At 32.3% G+C, this 25417-nt stretch overlaps 1 protein-coding gene across 24 annotated transcripts in view; it reads right to left on the reverse strand.

Moving 5' to 3' along the window:
• The window catches only part of LOC145296919 (SH3 domain-containing kinase-binding protein 1-like), a 452874-nt gene that overhangs the window by 44475 nt on the left and 382982 nt on the right, over window positions 1-25417 (reverse strand). For 8 of the 24 annotated variants that reach the window (XM_080143105.1, XM_080143099.1, XM_080143093.1 and 5 more), the window contains one exon: window positions 4525-4605. The exons of 15 other annotated variants lie outside the window; for them this stretch is intronic. In XM_080143105.1, the coding sequence (XP_079999231.1) occupies window positions 4525-4605 (81 nt within the window). Of the gene's footprint in view, window positions 1-4524; window positions 4606-10804; window positions 10826-25417 lie in introns of all 24 variants that reach the window. One more of the 24 variants, XM_080143086.1, reaches the window with a different exon arrangement.

Here is a 25417-nt window from a genome sequence, read left to right on the forward strand (position 1 = left end):
GACCAGACACACACACAGACGTTCAGCTTTATATTATAGTATAACCCAGATGTAAGAAAGATTTTTCTCTGGTCCCAAATTAGAGCCTGTGTTAATGCACAGTGTAACCCCGGGGGGGGGGGATGCGGAAGAAGTATCTTATATCCGGGTTACACTGTGTGTGTGTGTGTGTATATATATATATATATATATATATATATATATATATATCTATCATCATCATCTTTAGTTTAACGTCCATTTACATACTGCATATGTTAGATGACTAAGAAATTGACTGCCAAATCAATACACTGTATTTCGAGTGAATTGTTACTGTGTTTATGCGATAGTATTCCATACCAAATAGAGTTGCATACTTATCTAGTATAAATTTTGATATATGCTAATATTTTGGTTGTTTTTGTTTTATGACACATCAACCCTTTTCAGGTTATTTAATGCCAAATCCAGTGATTTTGAAGAAAAAAAATTTTAATAGAATATATTTGTTTTCTTTTCAAGTCGGTTTCTATTCAACCCATAGTTTGGACCCTAACAGGTACTACCACTCTGGGTCAGAGTGGACCTGGGAGCAATGGCAATTAAAGGGTGGCTCTACACTCCCCAAAGTCCACAAGCTAGGACCTTACCATTGGATACAGTTTAAGGTCACATACAGGACCCTAATATTTTTGGCTACATATGGGCATTCATATTTCAGCTATAGTTTTATTATGCGCATATATATATATATATATATTCGCCCTTTGGAAGGTCTTGTTTTTAATCCTTCAGGGAGACTAGCTGCCCTCCTCACCAAACAAGTCTGGTGGGGGAACCAGTTTAGTCGCCGGTGACCCGACCATGAGGCAGGTAGTACTGGGTTACATGGTACCAGTAGCAGATGGCATGACCTGACACGGCCAACTAGCACCATGTATATTTGTATATATATATATATATATATATATATATATATATATGTGTGTGTGTGTGTGTGTGTTGGGGTAGAGAGGGCTCCCGTAAGCCGTGGTGAAGGCAACCTTTCTAGGAGAAGCAAATCTCGGATTTAAAAAAAAACAAAGCGGGAGACCAGTACCCGCATTAAGCTGGTCTGCAGTTTAATTTGTTGCTGGCTATCTTGCTTTTGCTTGTTGCTGGATCTCAACATTTTGAATCGAGAAAGAGACTTAGCTGTCTTACAAAGCTAAAACTCTGTAACATCATCTTTGTATAGATACTCCCTTAGGCATTTTGGGCTAATGGTGTTTGAGGGAGTGGCACTCGTCTGACAAGACGTTGCAATCATCATCATATATATATATATATATATATATATATGCGCCTACACATTTCATTCAGATTCATTGCAAATAAATAATATTGGCATATATCTAATAAAATAATTAAATTGTGCATCATACTTTTTGGAAACATGCAGAGAAATATATCAAAACAATGAAAGATTATTATCTATACTTCTATAATTTTGGATTTTTTTTTTTGTGTATTGATATTCATATTAAGAACCCTCTTTTCTATTTATTTAAAAAGAAAATACAACTTTTTTTTTTTTTTTTTTTTTTTTTATATATATATGGGCCGTGGAATTGCATTCCTCTGCAAAAAATCTAGCTAATTTGCATATTCTTTTAAACATTCATTTTAATTAATTCCCTATTAGTTCTTTTCGGTTTTCTTATGGGATGATCATCTTTCGTTAACTATTACGTGTAATTATATTCATGCAGATATTCTACATGATCCATACTTGCGTAATATTTGCGTAAAAAGGTTATAGTAAACACAAACCTCTTTCTATATATATTTATGTATGTGTGTATATATATATATATATATATATATATATATATATTTGTTTAAAAGATTTTGCCTACCAAACTCCTTTGTCAGTTTTTGGTCTACAGATATGAAACTTAATATATAGGGTATTTGAACCCGTCCAAAACTTTATATTTGGGTTTTAGCAGGGAGAGAATCGGTGCAAAAGTGTGAAAATTAAAGAAATGGAATTTGCCAGATGAAGATCGCATGCGTAACGTAATAGCTATTGATTCATGTTTTAATTTTTAGCCTTGCAGCAAACATGTCTTCATAGCTCAGGCATTAATGTCAAAGGAAAAAAATAAATCATAAGCTGTTTTGGTTTTGATTTTTGGTTGTGGCGCACAAGTTATTTTTTTTTTTTTACTTTTTAGATCATTGCTATATCTTGGGTCCAATATGATAAAAATCAGCATTAATCAAAATATCATATTTAAGCATGTTTTACGACCAGGCAATGCCGGCCAGTCTGCTAGTAATTATTATTATTCCATTTGTACATATGATCGATGAATGCAGATTCTACCTGCAAAAATGTTAAAAATGAAGTTTTTAATTACAGAAACAAGCTCAGTAGGTTTGTTAGTATTTATGCAATGAACGCTCGGTTTTTTTCTCTGAATGTTGCTTTTGCAGATTCAGGTAGCTTATGTAAACTGGCTGTCAGAATATGGCAAAACAGTCAGCCAATGAAAATTCGATTAACCATACGACATTACAAATGCGCTGTGTTTTAACCAATTAAAATCTCAGCAGATGACATTTAATAAATTGGAAGAAAATATTAATTTTAATCATGCAAAACATTAAATCATTAAAAGAAAATAATTTCTGGAAATTAAAAAAATAAAATAATAGACATTGCAATTAAACAAAATTTAAAGCAAGACTGTGCCATGACTCATTGGAAAATAAACTTTCTAAAAGACAATTGCCAAGAATATTTTCTTAGAAATTCCTGGCAGATTGGAGACACAGGGCACACTGTTCAAATTCACAAATCGATTTTCAACAGAAGGAAACATAACATTGGGTGGCTCTTTGAATTACACTGGGTTTTCGGAGGATAATATCCCAACGAGAAGAAGGGATTCCTAGTGCCAATACTAAATCATAATGCTGAAACCTTCCTTCCCATAATGAAGTATATTCTGCCAAGGACCACAGTTGTGTTTAAATGCTGAAAAACTTAGCACACCTAGTAACCTTAACAGAAAAAAAACAAAAAAAACGTAGTAGACAAAACTCGCATTTTTCATACAAAAAAATAAAAAATAATAACTTAAAAAGTTTTCATTTGTTGCTATACAATATTTTACAAAAATAAATTTAAAAAAATATTAATTCATAAAACTTAGTTTAAGTTGATTTAAAAATTTATTTTTTCAATTTTATTTCCATTTTCTCCATTAAAATTACTATACGATAAAAAGTTTTCTATCATGATAGTTTCTTTTTCTTTTTTCTAACAGTTACACTTTTTATCATATTTCGGCAGTTTATGTAAGTTGCCGGAATACAAAATATGTCAGTACAACATCCATGGAAAAACGGGTCGTTCTCTGCATAAGTACCGGTTTGTTTGAATTGTTTAAATACAAATATGGATTAGTAGCTTACCTGCTTTTGTGTGAGAGTTGTTTTGTATTATTGTTAATGAAAATCAAAACAAAGCAATCAAATTAGGCATTTGATTCCCAACTCCTTAATTAAAAAGATTCAAAGCGTTAGAAACAAAAATCGGTTCTAATGATGCCCCCTTCCTTTTTTTTTTTTTTTTACCTTTCCTCAATATTATTTTGATAAGAATTCATTATATATATATATATATATATATATACACACACAAACACACATCAAATAAAAAAACAAACAAAAAAAAATGTGTTCAGAGTAGATGTCACAGGATAGGAATTCTGCTAGTTAATGATCAAATCAATTCATTAAATAGAAATTTTACAAAACTTGGGTTTTCTTATAAAGATATATCAATAGAAAACAGACGTAAAAGTTATGCTTTTCGACTTCATATCATAAGAAATTTAAACCATGCTACACGTTAGACATGGCAAAATATTTCCTCCTCTAGAATTAAAAACCTGTTTTTCAACTTTTTTTCAAATTCTCCAAATTTTTCTTGCCAGATGAGATCAATAATAATCGAAACGGTGTGCACATCGTAGCAAGATATAACTATATTTACATAAAAAAAATAAAAATGATAAATTTGCTTTTTTTGATTGAGCATTATCAACGAGTATAAAAACTTGAAGTAAACATGGGGTATTAATAAAAACTCTAATTTTAATTAAATGAGGTTAAGTGGGGGGGGCATCATATTCTAAATCGTATTTGGCGTTGCCCAGGAAGGTTTTTACTTTAATTTTTTGTTTTTTCCATTGAACTTCTCTACCCCTGACTCTAATCTTAACTTCTGTCTTGAGAAAACTTTTACATTTTGGAAAGACTCCAAACCGAAATTTTAATGTCATGAAGTAAAAAAAAAGAAAAAAAAAAAAAAAAAAACGATTTCACAATAAATAGGATGTTTTATATAATGAATCGTCTGCAGCATAAGAATACCAACAAATTGGTCTGTAACATATAAAGTCCCCATTTCGATTAAAGGATTTTAGTTATTAATGGCAAGGTATAATAATATGGAGAAAAGCAGAAGGTGTTGCAACATATTCTCACCGAAGAACCTAGCCGCTGATTTATAACCTCCATTAGTTGCAGAACTTTGGCTTAGGTTTTTCTTAATCCAGGAAGTGCTATCTGAGTAAGGGAAATAGGAGAGATAAAGAGGGAGAGAGAAAGAAAAAGGTTAAGAAACAATGCACAAGTGAGGCAGATAAACCGTAGACATTGACACCTGCAAATAATCAAATAAAAAAATTATATTTTTGGAATGTCTCTTCAGCACATATCCACATGATATCTGAAAAATAAACAAATTTAAACAAAAATAATAAACAAATTTAAACAAAAAATAAACAAATTTAAAAAAATAAACATTTAAAAAACATATTTAAAAAAAAATTAAATTAAAAAAAAAAATTAGGTTTTATTTGAATTTTCCAAACGGCTATTCTTATCTTGATTGTTATTATAACAATGTTTTGGAGATTATATAATCTCCAGGATTCTTCAAGTGCATTTTTTACAACTTGGTAACATAATTAGTTGAATTTGTGAATGAATATCTCCAACTCCAAAAGAACGTCATTCACAAATAATTGTTAACCTTACCGATAATAATTGATAATGATACCACAAGTCCAAACTTGTGTAAATTATCAAATCCTTGAATCTAATCTTGTCTAATATCATTATTATATCATTATTATGTCATATCATTACTATAACTTGTAACTGTTAACAAAGTGTAGCAGCACCACCATAAAAGAAGTGCAGTAGCACCACCATAAAAAGAAGTGCAGTAGCACCACCATAAAAGTGCAGTAGCACTACCATAAAAGTGCAGTAGCACTACCATAAAAGTGCAGCAGCACCACCATAAAAGAAGTGCAGCAGCACCACCATAAAAGAAGTGCAGCAGCACCACCATAAAAGAAGTGCAGCAGCACCACCATAAAAGTGTATCAGCACCACCATAAAAGAAGTGCAGTAGCATCACCATAAAAGAAGTGCAGTAGCACCGCCATAAAAGTGCAGTAGCACTACCATAAAAGAAGTGTATCAGCACCACCATAAAAGAAGTGCAGTAGCACTACCATAAAAAGAAGTGCAGTAGCACCACCATAAAAGTGCAGCAGAACCATAAAAGAAGTGTATCAGCACCACCATAAAAGAAGTGCAGTAGCACTACCATAAAAGAAGTGCAGTAGCACTACCATAAAAGAAGTGCAGTAGCACTACCATAAAAGTGCAGTAGCACCACCATAAAAGAAGTGCAGCAGCACTACCATAAAAGAAGTGCAGCAGCACTACCATAAAAGTGCAGCAGCACCACCATAAAAAGAAGTGCAGAAGCACTACCATAAAAGAAGTCCAGTAGCACTACCATAAAAGAAGTGCAGTAGCACTACCATAAAAGAAGTGCAGTAGCAGTACCATAAAAGAAGTGCAGTAGCAGTACCATAAAAGAAGTGCAGTAGCAGTACCATAAAAGAAGTGCAGTAGCACCACCATAAAAGAAGTGCAGTAGCACCACCATAAAAGAAGTGCAGTAGCACCACCATAAAAGAAGTGCAGTAGCACCACCATAAAAGAAGTGCAGCAGCACCACCATAAAAGAAGTGCAGCAGCACCACCATAAAAGAAGTGCAGTAGCACTACCATAAAAGAAGTGCAGTAGCACTACCATAAAGAAGTGCAGTAGCACCACCATAAAAGTGCAGTAGCACTACCATAAAAGAAGTGCAGTAGCACCACCATAAAAGTGCAGTAGCACTACCATAAAAGAAGTGTATCAGCACTACCATAAAAGAAGTGCAGCAGCACTATGATAAAAGAAGTGTATCAGCACTACCATAAAAGAAGTGCAGCAGCACTACCATAAAAGGAGTGCAGCAGCACTACCATAAAAGGAGTGCAGTAGCACCACCATAAATGTGCAGTAGCACCACCATAAATGTGCAGTAGCACTACCATAAAAGAAGTGTATCAGCACTACCATAAAAGAAGTGCAGCAGCACTACCATAAAAGAAGTGTATCAGCACTACCATAAAAGGAGTGCAGCAGCACTACCATAAAAGGAGTGCAGCAGCACTACCATAAAAGGAGTGCAGCAGCACTACCATAAAAGGAGTGCAGCAGCACTACCATAAAAGAAGTGCAGCAGCACCACCATAAAAGAAGTGCAGCAGCACCACCATAAAAGAAGTGCATCAGCACTACCATAAAAGAAGTGCAGCAGCACTACCATAAAAGAAGTGCAGCAGCACTACCATAAAAGAAGTGCAGTAACACCACCATAAAAGAAGTGCAGTAGCACTACCATAAAAGAAGTGCAGTAGCACCACCATAAAAGAAGTGCAGTAGCACCACCATAAAAGTGCAGTAGCACTACCATAAAAGTGCAGTAGCACTACCATAAAAGAAGTGTATCAGCACTACCATAAAAGAAGTGCAGCAGCACTACCATAAAAGAAGTGTATCAGCACTACCATAAAAGAAGTGCAGTAGCACTACCATAAAAGAAGTGCAGTAGCACTACCATAAAAGAAGTGCAGCAGCACTACCATAAAAGAAGTGCAGTAGCACTACCATAAAAGAAGTGCAGTAGCACCACCATAAAAGAAGTGCAGCAGCACTACCATAAAAGAAGTGCAGCAGTACCACCATAAAAGAAGTGCAGCAGCACTACTCATTACTATTTTTAACTTTTTTTTGTTTTTTTTTTACTGGTGCTTTAATCTACTACTTATAATTGTTGTGAAACTTGAATAAAAAACAATCATGATGAGGACAGCAACCTGAATAACAAAGTATTAGAAATAATCAACCTTCAACAAAAAACTTGCGAAACAGATATTCAAAATATATTGACAGTTAAATTGGTTTGCTATTTTTCCTGTGTTTTATACAAAATCTGATATGCTTTAATTGTTTTTCTAATAAATTTTCAATTCTAATACAATTTTGAAGCATACAAACCTTTAAAATAACAGTAATTAAAAAAAAAAAAAAAAAAAAAAAAAAAAACTGCCTTTTATTACATTAATTTCCAGTGATTTTGGTGGCAGTATTAGGACTTCTGACCGTAAGGATAACAACTCCTCCACATTTTTTTTAAAAATTTTAAAACATATTTTTAACTAATATAAAAACTAAAATATTTATTTTTATCGAAAAAATTAAATGTAAAGAAATTAAACATTTTATATTATATTACTGAAGATGCAATGCATTATGGGACGCTTACTATAAAATGTTACATTGGTTTTAGACTAAAAAGGGACCAGATATTTCAGTTTTGTCTTTAAATGTTAAGTCAAGACAGAAATTATTTTTTTCTGTACATTTAAAGACTTAAAAAAAAAAAAAAAAAATGAAATTTCAAGACAAATCAGCCATTTTTAATCTGTTTTTAATAATGGGAAGAAACAAAAAGAATGAATTTTGAAAGAAATTTGGAAGCATTTTAGGTGTCAAATAGGAAGTCACTTATGGCTAACATTCTTAGCAATATAGTTATAAGTCACATTTTTTCATTTTATTTTTGAAAATGTGGCAGATAACTGAACAGAAAAAATAAAAAAATCAACATTATTATATTTTCAAAACGGAATGATTAGAGGAATGCATACGTTTTCCAGTTGAAAAAAATGAAGAAAGGATGGAAAATTATGAAGATTTAAGGAAGAAGAATGAAGAAAATATGATTGGACATTTATTTTTGAGTCTCAAGGGTTTTGGTTCTCGATTCTAATTAATTATCCTAGCACTAATAACCATTTGGTTTAATTACAATGTAAATGGTCAATGTCATTGCAATTTAACTTAAAAAATATTTTAAAAAAAAAAAAAAAAAAAAAAAAAAATGGAAACCGAAAAATATATGAAACAAAAACAAAAACAAAAAAACTCGAAGTGAAAACTCCCAAGCAAAGTTGGATAGTGAGAGCTTTTATTTCAAAAACGAAACAGCAAACAGATTTAGAAATCGCTGTTTTATATGATGTCGAGTAAGAATGAAAAAACATGTTTGGAGGAGACATGACTTTGAAATGTACTGAGACAAGAGGATGAGACAAGGGAGATAAATGTGTTTGAGAGGGAGAGTGATGAAGATGAATCATGTGGCCAAATGAAATCGACCTCAGAAAAAAAAAGGGGGGGAACAAAAGTCGAATTCGAAATGATGCATAAACAAGAGACAACAAGGAAAAAAAGACAACGTATTTAAAAACAATTCGAGACACATTTTAGGCATTCCAGTGGTACAATGGTCAGGTGATATTTGAAAGACAGGAAAAATCGTGGTGACATTAACGTTGACCATTTATAATCAAAAAGATGACCCGTTGGGTAAGTATTTATGTATTATGAAATAGTTATGAAATATTTTGGAATTTCCAAATATTTTCTATCTCCTCATTTTCCTGAAGTCACTGCTAACATAGACAACCTGTAACCAAAGAGGTCACAGGTCGTCTATATTCTGTTTCAATATAGTAGTATATAGATAAATACGTTTGTAATTTATATGATGTAATATATTCCTTATTCAACTATGTAAAAGCCAGAGATTATATATATATATATATATATATATATATATATATATATATATATATATATAAAAATTTTATTATTTTGAAAGTTGTGAGAATAAGATTTTAGCCAATTCAGAATTTTTGATTTGCACTTGTATAGTGTTTAATGCCTCTTAAACAGAGCTTAATAGCCCGGAATTTTTTTTTTTTTTTTTTTTTTTTTTTTTTTTAAATGTATCATTACTATGTTTTCACCCACTCTTGCAATCGTCAGATGGTGCAATCCACAAATTTGGGGTCAAACAAATTCACACCATTATTAATATTATGCAGTTTTCATTTTCGGTTAATGTGAAAACATAATGGCACATTAAAACAACAACAACAAAAAGTCTTTTTTTTTTTTTTTTTTTTTTTTTTACCTAAAAAATATTTTGGATATATAAATATATACCTCAGAATAATGTAATGCAATAAATCTACTGGTATGCAAATCCAGTGAGTGAGATGTTACAAAATATTATTGGATGCAATATTTCCCAGCTAAATGAAAATTGCTCAATATACCAGATAGAGAAAATAAATCATAATTTAGTAATTTAAATTTTATGATTTGAAACAATTAAATTTACAGTCTAGAATTTTTATTATATGCAAAACAAAGAATACATTTTAATAAGTATATTTCCTTAACCTATATTATATTTGCTAATATTTTTCCTCTGAGGAGATGAATAAACATTGAAAACTCATGGGTTAAGGAAATTTACATATTAAAATGTATTCTTTGTTTTGCATACAATAAAAATTCTAGATTTGAAATTTAACCGTTTCAAATCATAAAATTTAAATTACTAAATTATGATTTAATATATATAAGAAAATTAAAACTGTAGGTTGAACTTTACAATCAAAATTTATTGTTCGACTGAATACTCCAAAAAACAATTTACAAAGTCCTTATTCCGTGGAGTTTCAATGGAATAAGGACTTTGTAAATTGTTTTTTGGAGTATTAAGTCGAACAAAAATTTTGATTGTAAAGTTCAACCTACAGTTTTAATTTTCTTATATATATATGTGTGTGTGTGTGTGCATAATTGCATTGACACACTGGTTCTCGTCAGATTACCAAAGTTAAGCAACGTTGAGCCTGGTTAGTACCAGATGGTTGACCATTTGGGACTTCCAGGTGCTGTATGTGCTCTCCTTATCTCGGCATTTGTTACCAGTCGTCCTTAACATACACTTCACTTGCCACTAGTATTTAACAATGTCGACAGGAGAGGTGTGGTTGAAGATTACGCACCTCCTGCCACAAAAATTTCATGCGCAGGCACCCCTACGTGGGTATCCATAGTCTGTTAAAGACTGAAGAAGCCTGTGTGTGTGTGTGTGTGTGTGTGTGTGTGTGTGTGTGTGTGTGTGTGTGTGTGTGTGTGTGCGTGCATTTTTTTTTTACCTAAAAAATAATGTTAGTTGTAATTCTCATCCCGATGAGACTTAGGGAAGGCAATTTCCCAAATATCAAAGACGATTCTAATATAAACTCAGTTAAGAAATATATTTAAAAAATGTCTTTCAAACTTGAACACTTTTTTAAAAATATATTCTTTGTACGTGGACATACATGAGATATCGCATGTCCACAAAGAAATAAGACAAATTATATGCAGGATTTTACAAGTATTTAGTGCATACACCAATCAATTGTTTGTATCTGTGCTGAGACAATAAGAATTTGCACATTCCAAATATCTTGACAATACCAGACAATCAAATATAAATGTTACCTTTCTTTCGTCTTGTCACATCTGTAAAAATTAAACGAACCCAAATTAAAGACTCCAGCATTTTTGTTTACTTTCTAATTTATTTATTTTCATTTAAAACAAAAAAACGTTTTTGCTTGATCAATAAAATTTAAATCTGGAATGATTTAATAATGCAGGCAAGATTTTAAAAAGATAATTTGGTATCTCTTTGATAACCCAACAAGCACCCTCCACCCCATTCACTTTTTAGGTCACTAGATGTCGGAAAGCCTAAATTCTAATAGTTTCTTTCCTCAAGCTGCTAGACTTTGGAATTCCCTTCCTGATTTCTGTCTCCCTGACTGTATTAACCTACATAAGCTAAGATATAATTTGATTAGATATCTCACTGCTCAACTCCCCGCAGTCCCCTATTAGACATGATCCCAAATAGTAGTCCTTTACATTCCAAGTGGCAATATACTTTGTTTGGAGTGAAAAGGAGTGTGTGTGTGTGTGTGTATATGTATATATATATATATATATATATATATATATATATATATATGTGTACACACACACACACACACACTGTTGTGGTCCCATAAGTGTCTGGAAGAAAGACAACTCTGTAATTAGTAGAAACAATATTGAACCAAAAAGCAAATACAATTGCCCGTTATGTCCAAGTGACAATATGCCTTGATTAGGGTGAAAAAAAAAGAGTAAAAATAAATAAATAAATAAAATATACAAATGAAATTTTCAAAAAAATCTTTTTTCTTTTGAGATTGGAATTTAGAAGACATTCATATATTAGTCAGTATCTTAGTCTTCCATTGTCCTTTTAAGGGTCACTTGTATTAGCCAAAAGTTACACCCAATCACTTCCCTTGGATGTCAAGTCAGTCAGCCCATAAAAACTCGTGTGCTTAATACTCCGGTCTCTTTTTTTTTTTTTTTTTTTTCAATGCTATGGTTGACGCCGACTGCAGTACGCCACAAGTAAAACCAATCCTCCTAGGACAGAAAAAATTAGAACCTGTTGCATGCACATATGTTTAAATAAGTTCACACAAAGTCACATGTTTGCAAAGCTTCATTCTATCAAAGTTTGGATGAAAACAGCCCTATTAACAAAAACTTCCTTCAAATAACCTTAATTTTGGGCGGAAAATACCCCCCCTCATTGGGTGTATAGAACTATAGTGAAGAGAACCTAGTCAGCCATAACTTAGACAAATTGATGTTAATTGTGTGAAATCAGAGTAATTATTTATTTTAAAATATCTATTTAAAATATTGGGAGAGAGCCTAGTTCTTCTTCCATTCCACAAAACTTTGATTTTATTTGCTTGAAAACTAAATAAATTAAATATCATTCTTTGTTACTTGCCTAAGTAAAATTTTTCCAATTAATACAGGATGAAACCATAACATTGTTGCCCTAGAAAAGAAAACATAATTTCATTTCCGCTTGATGAAAGCCAGTTTTTTTGTTTTTTTTTTTGTAGACCATCTACTAGTCGGCCAGTTGTGGAGAAACCCCAAGAGCTATAGGAGCCTTCTATCATGTCTGAAAGTGACACAATGTTCAACAAGCAAGATCGGAGATGCGCCGCTGTACAACACATGCTCCCTATCAATCCATGTTATGATAACAGTACCATTGCCAGTACCCTCAAAATGCATTGCTGGATTGCCACAAATAACAGACTGGGTGACGAAAACAAAGTTTCCAGCTATGATTATGGTCTTTGGTGTGGTTTCAAGTGAGAGCCATATCATGCCACCTCACATCTTTGAAGTCGGCTTGAAAGTCAACACCAAAGTGTACCTTGATGTGCTGAAGAGTGTGGTGATCTTCTAGTGCAATCACGTGGCTACTGGCAGACCCTGAGTGTGGAGTCTGGCTCACAAGTCCAAAGAGACCCAGATTTGGCTTCGGAAGGAGTGCTACGACTTTGTACCTTTCTCTCACCGGCTCCCCTCCTCCCTCGACCTGAACATGCTGGACAACTTCATTTGGTCATACGTCGAGAACATCACTAACATGACCTCCCACAATACCAAAGCCAGCCTGATTGCCGCCATCCGCTGAGCTCCCACTGGCGCTTGTGGAAAAGGCACGCTCCCAGTTCCGGACATGTATCGAGGCGGTGATTGAGACTGAAGGCAGCTACATTGAATAGATGTCAGCTCTACTACATAATCAAGTTACCTGAATTGATTTTTGCCAATAAAAGTTTTACAATAAAACTGCAGTGTTATTTTCTTTAGGGCGACAACTTTATCGTTCCACCCTGTAGACACAGTTGTTGTTCCTTTTCTTTAAAATCTGTCACGCTGATTTAATTTTGGAGTACGCCCCCCCCCCCCCATTTTATTTCATGCAAAAACTTAACTTTCTTTTAGGGATATAAATCCCCAACGAGTTTAACATTTTTGAGGGTTCAAGAGTATAATCTTTTAGTGGGGATTCTCAGAGCATTACACCTGACCAATGAGGAGGACCATTCCTCAATTCAATTCAAATAGAAATACAGAATGAAACTCTTTCTGGCTGGTCTTTCAAAATTATCGGATGTGATCCAACTGACTGTTAATCTTTATATGGATATCACAACCCTGAAATTTTGTCTGTATGGCACTTTTTTCTGGTAGACTCCCAGAACAGACCCACACAAAAGTAATAGGTTCACACACATTCTATATTTCTAACCATGGCGTATGTGCTTTCATAGATTTTATTGGAAGAGTCATGTATTCTTTCTTTGGTACTGTTTGTTGTTATCTCTTTATACATCAAAACGTGTATCGTCTTGCATGCTTCTGTAATCTTTTTAAAATTTCTAATCAACAAACCTTCGATGTGAGAATAAATGTGCACCTGTGTAAATCTAACAGTTTCTTCAGTTTCATCACCCCCCCCCCCTTTTCACCAAAACATTTTTAGTTTTAACTAGCTGTCTAAACCTGGGATTGATCTTTCTTTCATCAATAGTTTACATAAATGAAATATAAAGATTTCGTGTGCGCCTCAAAAAAAAAAAAAATTTGACCAAAGAAAAAGAAGTGGTTCTGTATTGACGACTACAGAGTTACTTCCCCTTTTTCATAAAATGGCATCATTTTGGAAATTATTCTGGGTGGATAAAATAATTTATCAAACTAATTAAATTATATATATATATATATATATATATATATATATATATATAAAATGTATATATGTAAAAATATTTTTAACCTTTATATATCTAATTTTAAATAAATAAAAATGTAAATATACTAAATACTAATCATAGTGGGGGTGATAAGTAGTTAAATGGATTAATTCGTAATCTTATAAATACAAGACTGATAAATTAAAAATTAAAAAATATATCCATTTTAAATGTGGAAATTGATGAATCACACAGGTAAGAAATTTATTTTTATAGTATGAAAAGGTTAGTAACTGCAATTAAGAATAGGAAATTGGATCAAATGTTTGTAACATGTCTTCTTCCTAAGATTAAGGGTGGTGGTGTTTGATCAACACTGCTGGGGAGCCATGATGCAATATACTGTTTTGTTTTTAAATCCCCGAAACAACTGATGATCCCTTGAAAAATAAATTATTGGTACTATACTAAATTCGAGAGTGAGTTGATGCAGTGATTGCAGGTGATTAAATAACTTACTGACTGGATGGTTTTCTAACGAATGATAAAAAATATTTTTTTATATAGTTTTAAAGGTTGAAAACTTCAAAGATTATTTATATATATATATATATATATATATATATATATATATATGCTAAGAACACGTACTAACATTGTAAAAAGAAAAGAAATGGTGTAAGAGAATGAAATATTGATTTTGTAAGAAAAAAAAACTATCAATGACTTTATTCAAGAATTCAACTGATTACTTCATTATCTAGGTTTTAAAATAATTGAATATTTTAGATGCACAATTAAAAAAAAATGCTATTCTTTGAAAATATAGTATCTGTACAAATTAATTTTGATAATTAAATAACAAAAAGATAAAATTATCTTACATTACAAAAATGATTTTGTTATGGAAAAAAAAAAAAAAAAAAAAAGAAGAAGAATGCAAATAGATGTTTTACTTTAGTCATGATCCGTCTATTAATTCTAATTCAAGCCACAAAAACTGACATTTATAACCAATAATCAGATGATTCCACAAGTGAAATCAGCAGAAGCCACGTGTGATTGTGTGAGTTGTTGAAGGTGAACCAAAGTGGCTGAAACAGACTGGCAAATCCCTCTCCCTCCTCTATTTCCCCCCTCTCTCTCTTGGAGTAGGTGTATAGATCACGGTCTGAAATATTGATTGTTTAGGAATCTTGTGGCTAGAAACATGGAACTGGTGTAAGGCAAGGCAGCCTCTTCTAGCAGGTAGCAATTCTGGTCCTAGGTAGGAGAGGGTGGAGGCTGAAAGATAAGGGGGTATAGGTGTGTTCCCTGAACAATTTCCTTATTTGAGAGAGAGAAAGATTATAGAGAGAGAGGGTAATGGCAAAGAGCAGAAGGAGAGAGTAAGGGTGGCGACAGAGAGTCAAGAGGAGAAAAAAAAACAGAGAGATGGAAAAGAGAAAGAAAAGAGACGGGAAGGAGGAAGAGAGAAAAAGAAACAGGGAAAGAGAGAGAGAGAGAGAGACAGAGAAAGAAAAGAGACGGGGAGAGGGGGTGGAGAGAGAAAAGAAGAAGGTAGAGAGAGAAAAGAGACAGGGAGGATGGAGAGAAAAGAGAAAAGAAACGGAGAGAGAGAGAGAGAGAGAGAAAAGAAACTGGGAGGAGGAAAAGAGAGAAAGAAAAAAGAATCAGGGTGAGGAGGAGAGAGAGAGAAAGAGGGAGGAAAGGAACAGGGAGGGGAGAAAGAGAAAAGAAACAGAAAAAGGAAAAGAGAAAAAAGACAGCAAAGAGAAAGAGAAAAGGAAGAGGAAAATTGAGAGAGAGAAAAGAGACAGGGGTGGATATGGGGGGGGGGCGAAAGGGAGAAGAGGAAAAAAAACGGGTTAGGAATAAGGGAAGTAATACTGTACCTGGGTAATGAAGCAGATTAAAGTCAACCATAATATCTTTCTAAAGATTGAGTAATACGCCAATTAAATTATATCCTCATCTGTGTCTTAATTAAACATTCATGATTTTGTGAAATTAACTGAAAATAATTTGTTTATGTTTGTGACTATGGTATGCAAGCAATTCTTTCACATTTCTTCCCTTTCTCAAACCTTTGTTTCTAATATATAAAGAAAAGTCAGTTGGGCTTTCAAAGTTGACTTGAATGGTATTGCATCATAGAAATCAATAATTTGTGATTTTTTTTAATATAAAGAAATTTTATCCAATCTGATACTTCTTGCAGTAGCATACATTGCACACTATTCGTTATTTATTTTCATTAGATAATTAACAAAACGGATTATCCAATAAAACTGCTGCATTATATTTTTTTTTATTACAAATGAAAAATTTTAAATCGGTATCTAGAATCGCTGCATAATTATTCAGTTGTTTTGTTTCATTTCCATTAAAACTATGATTTAAAAATTAAATTAAAACATTACTTACATATATGATCACTTATTCACATTGCTGAGAGTGTGAAGGTCATTTAGAAAATCTTCAAACTTTCAATTATTTTGTGAAAAATTTACCTTATGAAAAAAAATTGTGTCAGTTGGTAAAAATAGAAAATATGGTCAGTTAGTAAAATAGAAAATATGGCATTTCAATAGATTTGATAAAAATAAAATTATTTATTGGTTCTGTGCTCCGCCAACAACCATGGAGTCCAACTTCTGTTAGAAACATACCAAGGGGAAATCCAGATTGCCTTAGTTTAGATGCACTTACACCGAATACAGTTTTCAGTCATTCTTACTGCTCTATTTCCCATCCAGCTTCCCCCTATACATCTGGCCCTTATCACAGTACCCTTTATGCTTCAGTGGAAATATGACTTGTTTGGAGGTAAACAAAGGTTACAAAAATGTTTCAGATTTAATACCAAACAACTAATATTTAGTAACATGGGGCAATGATTTCCTAGACACAAGTGACCATCGACCATCAACTTCAAGTGTTTAAAGTTACTGCATGGGGGGTGGGGGTGGGAGAAGTAATAAATCATAAGTATAAGGCACTTACATTCGTTTAAAAAAAAATTGTGCATCATTTTATATATATATATATATATATATATATATATAAACCCCAATGTTAGTCGTTTCACAAAACAAATTTTTAAAGTCCACAAGTTCAGTCATCTAATCAGTATTGTCACAAGCGTTTTATCATAACAATCAATGGTTTTGATTTCTTTATCTATTTTCATGTCAAATCTCTTGTATTTAGGATTCCAAGGATCTCAGAGCCATCCTAAGTATTACAGCTAATTTCTATATTAATAAAATTGTGTGAACACTCCTTGTGTTTCGTGCCTCTACGTAACTTACATATTTTTTTTTTTTTTTTTTAATTATTATTTACTGTGGATTATTTATTGAAATTAAAAATGAAACACTGAAGTATTGGAAAAAAAAACTGTTTTAAAATCCTGTTGGAGTTTCATTATTTGTGATCTTTTTTTTTCATTCTGTGAACTAAATTGACAGTTTATTTTTTTATTTATTTTTTGTTTTACATAAGAATCACCACTTGTCAAGGCTCGGAGGCCACTCGAGGATAAGGGTTAATGGGTATACATTAGTCAATGTGATTATAGCATAGTAAACATAAGTAGTGGGAATTTTGTAAATTGGATTACTTGGGGGTACGGTTCATCAAGAATTTGTTTACGTTGGACTTGAAGACAATAAGATTGCAGTCAGCTGAAAAGCAAGCAATAGGAGAGTTCCACAGGTGTGCAGTTCTAAGAAAGGAGCTTTGTTCATGGAATCTACATTTAGGCTTAGGCACAGATAAAGAGTGGGGGAAATTATTGATAGTGGTTTCAGCTAGACGAGTGTTTCTTGTGAAAGTTTGGCGAGGGGGGGCAATAGATTGAAGCTCAGCTGAGCACTTGCCATGAAAATAACGATAAAGCAGAGATAGGCTCGCAATGTCTCTTCTGTGGAAAAGAGATTGCAGGGAAGAGAAAAGGGCATCCCCCATTAAGCTACAAAGTTTATTTTGAACTCTGTCAAGGCAAGATAAGCTGCTTCTAGCAGTTCCTGCCCAGATGTGGCAACAGTACTCCATCGTTGGACATAGCTGGCTTTTACATAGGTGGAGAATTATATCAGGAGTGAGATATCTACTGGAGCGGTAGAAGGATCCCACCATTTTTCCAGCGACCTTGGCAATGGATTTGATATACGTGTTCCATTACTGCATGATACATAATATTAATAAAATATAATGCATAATATTCAGTAAAACTGTCAGGATGTAAACTTAAAATTAACTGAAAACATGTAAATTATTTTAAAAAAAAAAATGAACAAGAAATTCTTAACTCTACTTATATATAAAAGACATTTTGTGTGTATGTGCGTGTGAGTTCACTCCTTATGGAATCTTAAATGACTCGGTCGATTTTTTGAAATTTCACACAAATATACCTCATGTGTTAGGGAGTGTTGTTAGATTGGTTTTGTATGAAAATGCTTCTGATAAGCATTAAAAAAAAATCAATAAAAAAAAATCCGATTAAAACAAGAACAATTAGATTTTTACTAAACTTAGCACTTTTATACAGCCTAACATCACAAGTGCATTTGAGAAGTTTTATTACCACACAAGCAGAAGGATCCGGCATATAAAATTAACAGTAGGTTCTTTAATAAGGCAGGGATGCGATTGAAAGTAATGTTCCTGTATAGAGAACAATTAAATCATGATACTTGACTTTTTGCATTTCAGCTTTAATTCAAGTTATTATAAAAAAATAATTTCATAAAATCAACAGTAGGTTCTCTACAGTGCAATGTAGACTACAATATATTGCCGACTAAGTCACTGTGAGGAGGCATGTAAGTTTCCTCTCTGTGCATAGCAGCGGATTCCTGAATAGAGCAGACAATCGATTTGATTGACGAATGGGCAGTTTCAACGATTTCAATGACAAAAGTATTGGAAGTGCAGAAACATTTGTTGGTCATCATTCAATCCCGGAGCAATGTTGGGTCTCCCTGCTAGTTGAAAATAAACAAGTTCTGAATCTGGAGAATCTGGATTCTTTTCTTTTTATTGCGATAAAGATCCGATTAAGCAGGAATCTATAAAAGTTTACAGATGTTCTTCTTCAATAGGATTAGATAACAAAAAATGTACATTGTTTTAATCCGTCACATTCGAAGCTTATTTCTGGAGATTTAAAACATAGATTTTTCCAAACGATTGTTTAAAGCTTACAACAGCAACAACATCGCCCCCTTCCACCCACCTCAAGTTCAACCGTTCCCTCACCATGCTAGGGGCAATGGCAACATGGTACTGTCAGAGCTGCTTGGATAATAGTGAATGGTGAATCTGTCGTCTAATAGTTGCCCCTACATCTGTCGCAAGCAAGAGCGTATCAGGCACAGAACTAGAAATCAATAGATCGAAGATGATGTCTATTCTGTGCATTTTTTTTTTTTTTTTTTTTACAAAGGAGTCACCACTTATCAAGGCCTAGAGGCCACTCGAGGATAAGGGTTAATAAGTGTACAGTGGTCAAGGGGAACATGCCAGTTATCGTTAATAGTGGGAATTTGGTAAATTGGATTACGTAAGGGGATGGCTCATCAAGAATTTGTTCACGTTGGACTTGAAGATAACCATCTTGTAGTCAGTTGGAAAGCAGGAAAATCGAACAGTTCCACAGGCGTGCAGTTCTAAGAAAGAAGCTTTGTTCATGGAAATTATGTTTAGGTTTACATATAGATAAAGAGTGGGGGGAAATTATTGATAGTGGTTTCAGCTAGATGAGTGTTTTTCGTGAAAGTCAGGTCAGGAGGGGGGGATACCATAGATTGGAGCTCACATGAGCACTTGCCATGAAAATAACGATAAAGCAGAAACAAGCTTGCGACGTCTCTTCTGTGGGAAAGAGGTTTCGGGAAAGAGAAAAGGGCATTCCCTACTAGGCTACAAAGTTTGTTTTTTTTTAGCTCTGTCAAGGCAGGATAAGCTGCTTCTAGCAGCTCCTGCCCAGATATGGCAACAGTACTCCATCCTTGGATGCACTAGTGTTCTGAACCAAACCTTCCCCAACTTTGTATGCAACCGCTGGACTTTGTTGCTCTGAATGTTGTGGATAAAAACATAATAACTATAGCCAATGAATGTTGTAGATAAAAACATAACTATAGCCAATGAATGTTGTGGATAAAAACATAATAACTATAGCCAATGAATGTTGTGGATAAAAACATAATAACTATAGCCAATGAATGTTGTGGATAAAAACATAACTATAGCCAATGAATGTTGTGGATAAAAACATAACTATAGCCAATGAATGTTGTGGATAAAAACATAATAACTATAGCCAATGAATGTTGTGGATAAAAACATAACTATAGCCAATGAATGTTGTGGATAAAAACATAATAACTATAGCCAATGAATGTTGTGGATAAAAACATAATAACTATAGCCAATGAATGTTGTGGATAAAAACATAACTATAGCCAATGAATGTTGTGGATAAAAACATAATAACTATAGCCAATGAATGTTGTGGATAAAAACATAATAACTATAGCCAATGAATGTTGTGGATAAAAACATAATAACTATAGCCAATGAATGTTGTGGATAAAAACATAATAACTATAGCCAATGAATGTTGTGGATAAAAACATAATAACTATAGCCAATGAATGTTGTGGATAAAAACATAATAACTATAGCCAATGAATGTTGTGGATAAAAACATAATAACTATAGCCAATGAATGTTGTGGATAAAAACATAATAACTATAGCCAATGAATGTTGTGGATAAAAACATAATAACTATAGCCAATGAATGTTGTGGATAAAAACATAATAACTATAGCCAATGAATGTTGTGGATAAAAACATAATAACTATAGCCAATGAATGTTGTGGATAAAAACATAATAACTATAGCCAATGAATGTTGTGGATAAAAACATAATAACTATAGCCAATGAATGTTGTGGATAAAAACATAATAACTATAGCCAATGAATGTTGTGGATAAAAACATAATAACTATAGCCAATGAATGTTGTGGATAAAAACATAATAACTATAGCCAATGAATGTTGTGGATAAAAACATAACTATAGCCAATGAATGTTGTGGATAAAAACATAATAACTATAGCCAATGAATGTTGTGGATAAAAACATAATAACTATAGCCAATGAATGTTGTGGATAAAAACATAATAACTATAGCCAATGAATGTTGTGGATAAAAACATAACTATAGCCAATGAATGTTGTGGATAAAAACATAATAACTATAGCCAATGAATGTTGTGGATAAAAACATAATAACTATAGCCAATGAATGTTGTGGATAAAAACATAATAACTATAGCCAATGAATGTTGTGGATAAAAACATAATAACTATAGCCAATGAATGTTGTGGATAAAAACATAACTATAGCCAATGAATGTTGTGGATAAAAACATAACTATAGCCAATGAATGTTGTGGATAAAAACATAATAACTATAGCCAATGAATGTTGTGGATAAAAACATAATAACTATAGCCAATGAATGTTGTGGATAAAAACATAATAACTATAGCCAATGAATGTTGTGGATAAAAACATAATAACTATAGCCAATGAATGTTGTGGATAAAAACATAATAACTATAGCCAATGAATGTTGTGGATAAAAACATAACTATAGCCAATGAATGTTGTGGATAAAAACATAATAACTATAGCCAATGAATGTTGTGGATAAAAACATAATAACTATAGCCAATGAATGTTGTGGATAAAAACATAATAACTATAGCCAATGAATGTTGTGGATAAAAACATAACTATAGCCAATGAATGTTGTGGATAAAAACATAATAACTATAGCCAATGAATGTTGTGGATAAAAACATAATAACTATAGCCAATGAATGTTGTGGATAAAAACATAATAACTATAGCCAATGAATGTTGTGGATAAAAACATAATAACTATAGCCAATAAATGTTGTGGATAAAAACATAATAACTATAGCCAATGAATGTTGTGGATAAAAACATAACTATAGCCAATGAATGTTGTGGATAAAAACATAATAACTATAGCCAATGAATGTTGTGGATAAAAACATAATAACTATAGCCAATGAATGTTGTGGATAAAAACATAATAACTATAGCCAATGAATGTTGTGGATAAAAACATAATAACTATAGCCAATGAATGTTGTGGATAAAAACATAATAACTATAGCCAATGAATGTTGTGGATAAAAACATAACTATAGCCAATGAATGTTGTGGATAAAAACATAATAACTATAGCCAATGAATGTTGTGGATAAAAACATAATAACTATAGCCAATGAATGTTGTGGATAAAAACATAATAACTATAGCCAATGAATGTTGTGGATAAAAACATAATAACTATAGCCAATGAATGTTGTGGATAAAAACATAACTATAGCCAATGAATGTTGTGGATAAAAACATAATAACTATAGCCAATGAATGTTGTGGATAAAAACATAATAACTATAGCCAATGAATGTTGTGGATAAAAACATAATAACTATAGCCAATGAATGTTGTGGATAAAAACATAACTATAGCCAATGAATGTTGTGGATAAAAACATAATAACTATAGCCAATGAATGTTGTGGATAAAAACATAATAACTATAGCCAATGAATGTTGTGGATAAAAACATAATAACTATAGCCAATGAATGTTGTGGATAAAAACATAATAACTATAGCCAATGAATGTTGTGGATAAAAACATAACTATAGCCAATGAATGTTGTGGATAAAAACATAATAACTATAGCCAATGAATGTTGTGGATAAAAACATAATAACTATAGCCAATGAATGTTGTGGATAAAAACATAATAACTATAGCCAATGAATGTTGTGGATAAAAACATAACTATAGCCAATGAATGTTGTGGATAAAAACATAATAACTATAGCCAATGAATGTTGTGGATAAAAACATAATAACTATAGCCAATGAATGTTGTGGATAAAAACATAACTATAGCCAATGAATGTTGTGGATAAAAACATAATAACTATAGCCAATGAATGTTGTGGATAAAAACATAATAACTATAGCCAATGAATGTTGTGGATAAAAACATAATAACTATAGCCAATGAATGTTGTGGATAAAAACATAATAACTATAGCCAATGAATGTTGTGGATAAAAACATAACTATAGCCAATGAATGTTGTGGATAAAAACATAATAACTATAGCCAATGAATGTTGTGGATAAAAACATAATAACTATAGCCAATGAATGTTGTGGATAAAAACATAATAACTATAGCCAATGAATGTTGTGGATAAAAACATAACTATAGCCAATGAATGTTGTGGATAAAAACATAATAACTATAGCCAATGAATGTTGTGGATAAAAACATAATAACTATAGCCAATGAATGTTGTGGATAAAAACATAATAACTATAGCCAATGAATGTTGTGGATAAAAACATAATAACTATAGCCAATGAATGTTGTGGATAAAAACATAATAACTATAGCCAATGAATGTTGTGGATAAAAACATAACTATAGCCAATGAATGTTGTGGATAAAAACATAATAACTATAGCCAATGAATGTTGTGGATAAAAACATAATAACTATAGCCAATGAATGTTGTGGATAAAAACATAATAACTATAGCCAATGAATGTTGTGGATAAAAACATAATAACTATAGCCAATGAATGTTGTGGATAAAAACATAATAACTATAGCCAATGAATGTTGTGGATAAAAACATAACTATAGCCAATGAATGCTGTGGATAAAAACATAATAACTATAGCCAATGAATGTTGTGGATAAAAACATAACTATAGCCAATGAATGTTGTGGATAAAAACATAATAACTATAGCCAATGAATGTTGTAGATAAAAACATAACTATAGCCAATGAATGTTGTGGATAAAAACATAATAACTATAGCCAATGAATGTTGTGGATAAAAACATAACTATAGCCAATGAATGTTGTGGATAAAAACATAATAACTATAGCCAATGAATGTTGTGGATAAAAACATAATAACTATAGCCAATGAATGTTGTGGATAAAAACATAATAACTATAGCCAATGAATGTTGTGGATAAAAACATAATAACTATAGCCAATGAATGTTGTGGATAAAAACATAATAACTATAGCCAATGAAGATTGTGGATAAAAACATAATAACTATAGCCAATGAATATTGTGGATAAAAACATAATAACTATAGCCAATGAATGTTGTGGATAAAAACATAATAACTATAGCCAATGAATGTTGTGGATAAAAACATAATAACTATAGCTAATGAGGAGGACTTTGTGCAGATCAGACAATTCTGGGGCATGATCTTTGTGGGGTTTTCTGCAAATGTCCAATTCGCTCAACAACATCAACAAGTGTAAAATTGTTCTGCAATGTTGGAGATAAGGATTGATAGTTTTCATTATTCAGACTCCTGTTCTCATCTTGGTTGCTATGTTTACAACATTTAACTTTCTTTGGGTGCATCAAGTAGAGAACTGAATCCAATATCAGAATAAATAATGATAAACAGCTGATTAGAATGCTAATAAGAAAATTGCAATACAAACAACAGAAAAAAAGAAATTATTACACATCTCAACATTAGATTTGTGGTTTCCAAGATTCATGCTAGAATCGTTCAATTGAACTAACGGTTGAAAGCGTTGTTCTAAGTGACAGTCTTCTAGAGGTTGAAGGTGAAGGTTCAATTCAAATCACAGGTGCTAATGAATAAAATCCGAAATTTGTCATCGCCAGCCAGTGACTGGTCAGCGCAGATCACAACAAATGGTCTAGAACTATTCTTTTTATTTGCTGATTGATAACCAGCACTTGGCTTGCAAGACTACAAGGATTAGGTTTTTTTACATTTATGTAACAATAAGTAAAATATCATAAACCAACACTTATCTCGTCATGGCTGATGGAATGAGAACAATCTACTTTTGTGGATTAAATAGAGTCAAATTCTAAATTTGATACCAGTTTTCGGGTTCGACTAAAAATTCCTAAGTTCAAAAATATGCACCTGAAGAAGACCAGAGATTGCATTGGCCAAAACATGAATATAACAAGCGAGCTGAGGAGATAATAGTTTGAATAATCAAAATAAAGTCAATAAATATGCAAGAGATTTCAGCGGAATAAGAGAAACAGACAATGATTTTCTTTCCTTCCTCAGTGTGCCTAACATCAAAGGAATTTCCATGAATAGAGTTTGTTTCAAAGAACTTTCTATCATCAAGGCTACAACAGTTACCTTCAAACTCAGTGTCAATAAGCACTTGTCATAAAACGTCATCACAAATCAAATTTTATTCATCATAATTTCAACTGTTAATCTCTATCTCATTAACCCTTATCCTCAAGTGGCTTTTAGTCTCGATAAGTGGTAAATTATGCCTGCATAATAAAAAAAATATGA

The sequence above is a fragment of the Euprymna scolopes genome, chromosome 17 (assembly GCF_053919585.1).
Source record: "Euprymna scolopes isolate OS-2025 chromosome 17, ASM5391958v1, whole genome shotgun sequence".
In the NCBI taxonomy this organism is placed as follows: domain Eukaryota; kingdom Metazoa; phylum Mollusca; class Cephalopoda; order Sepiida; family Sepiolidae; genus Euprymna; species Euprymna scolopes.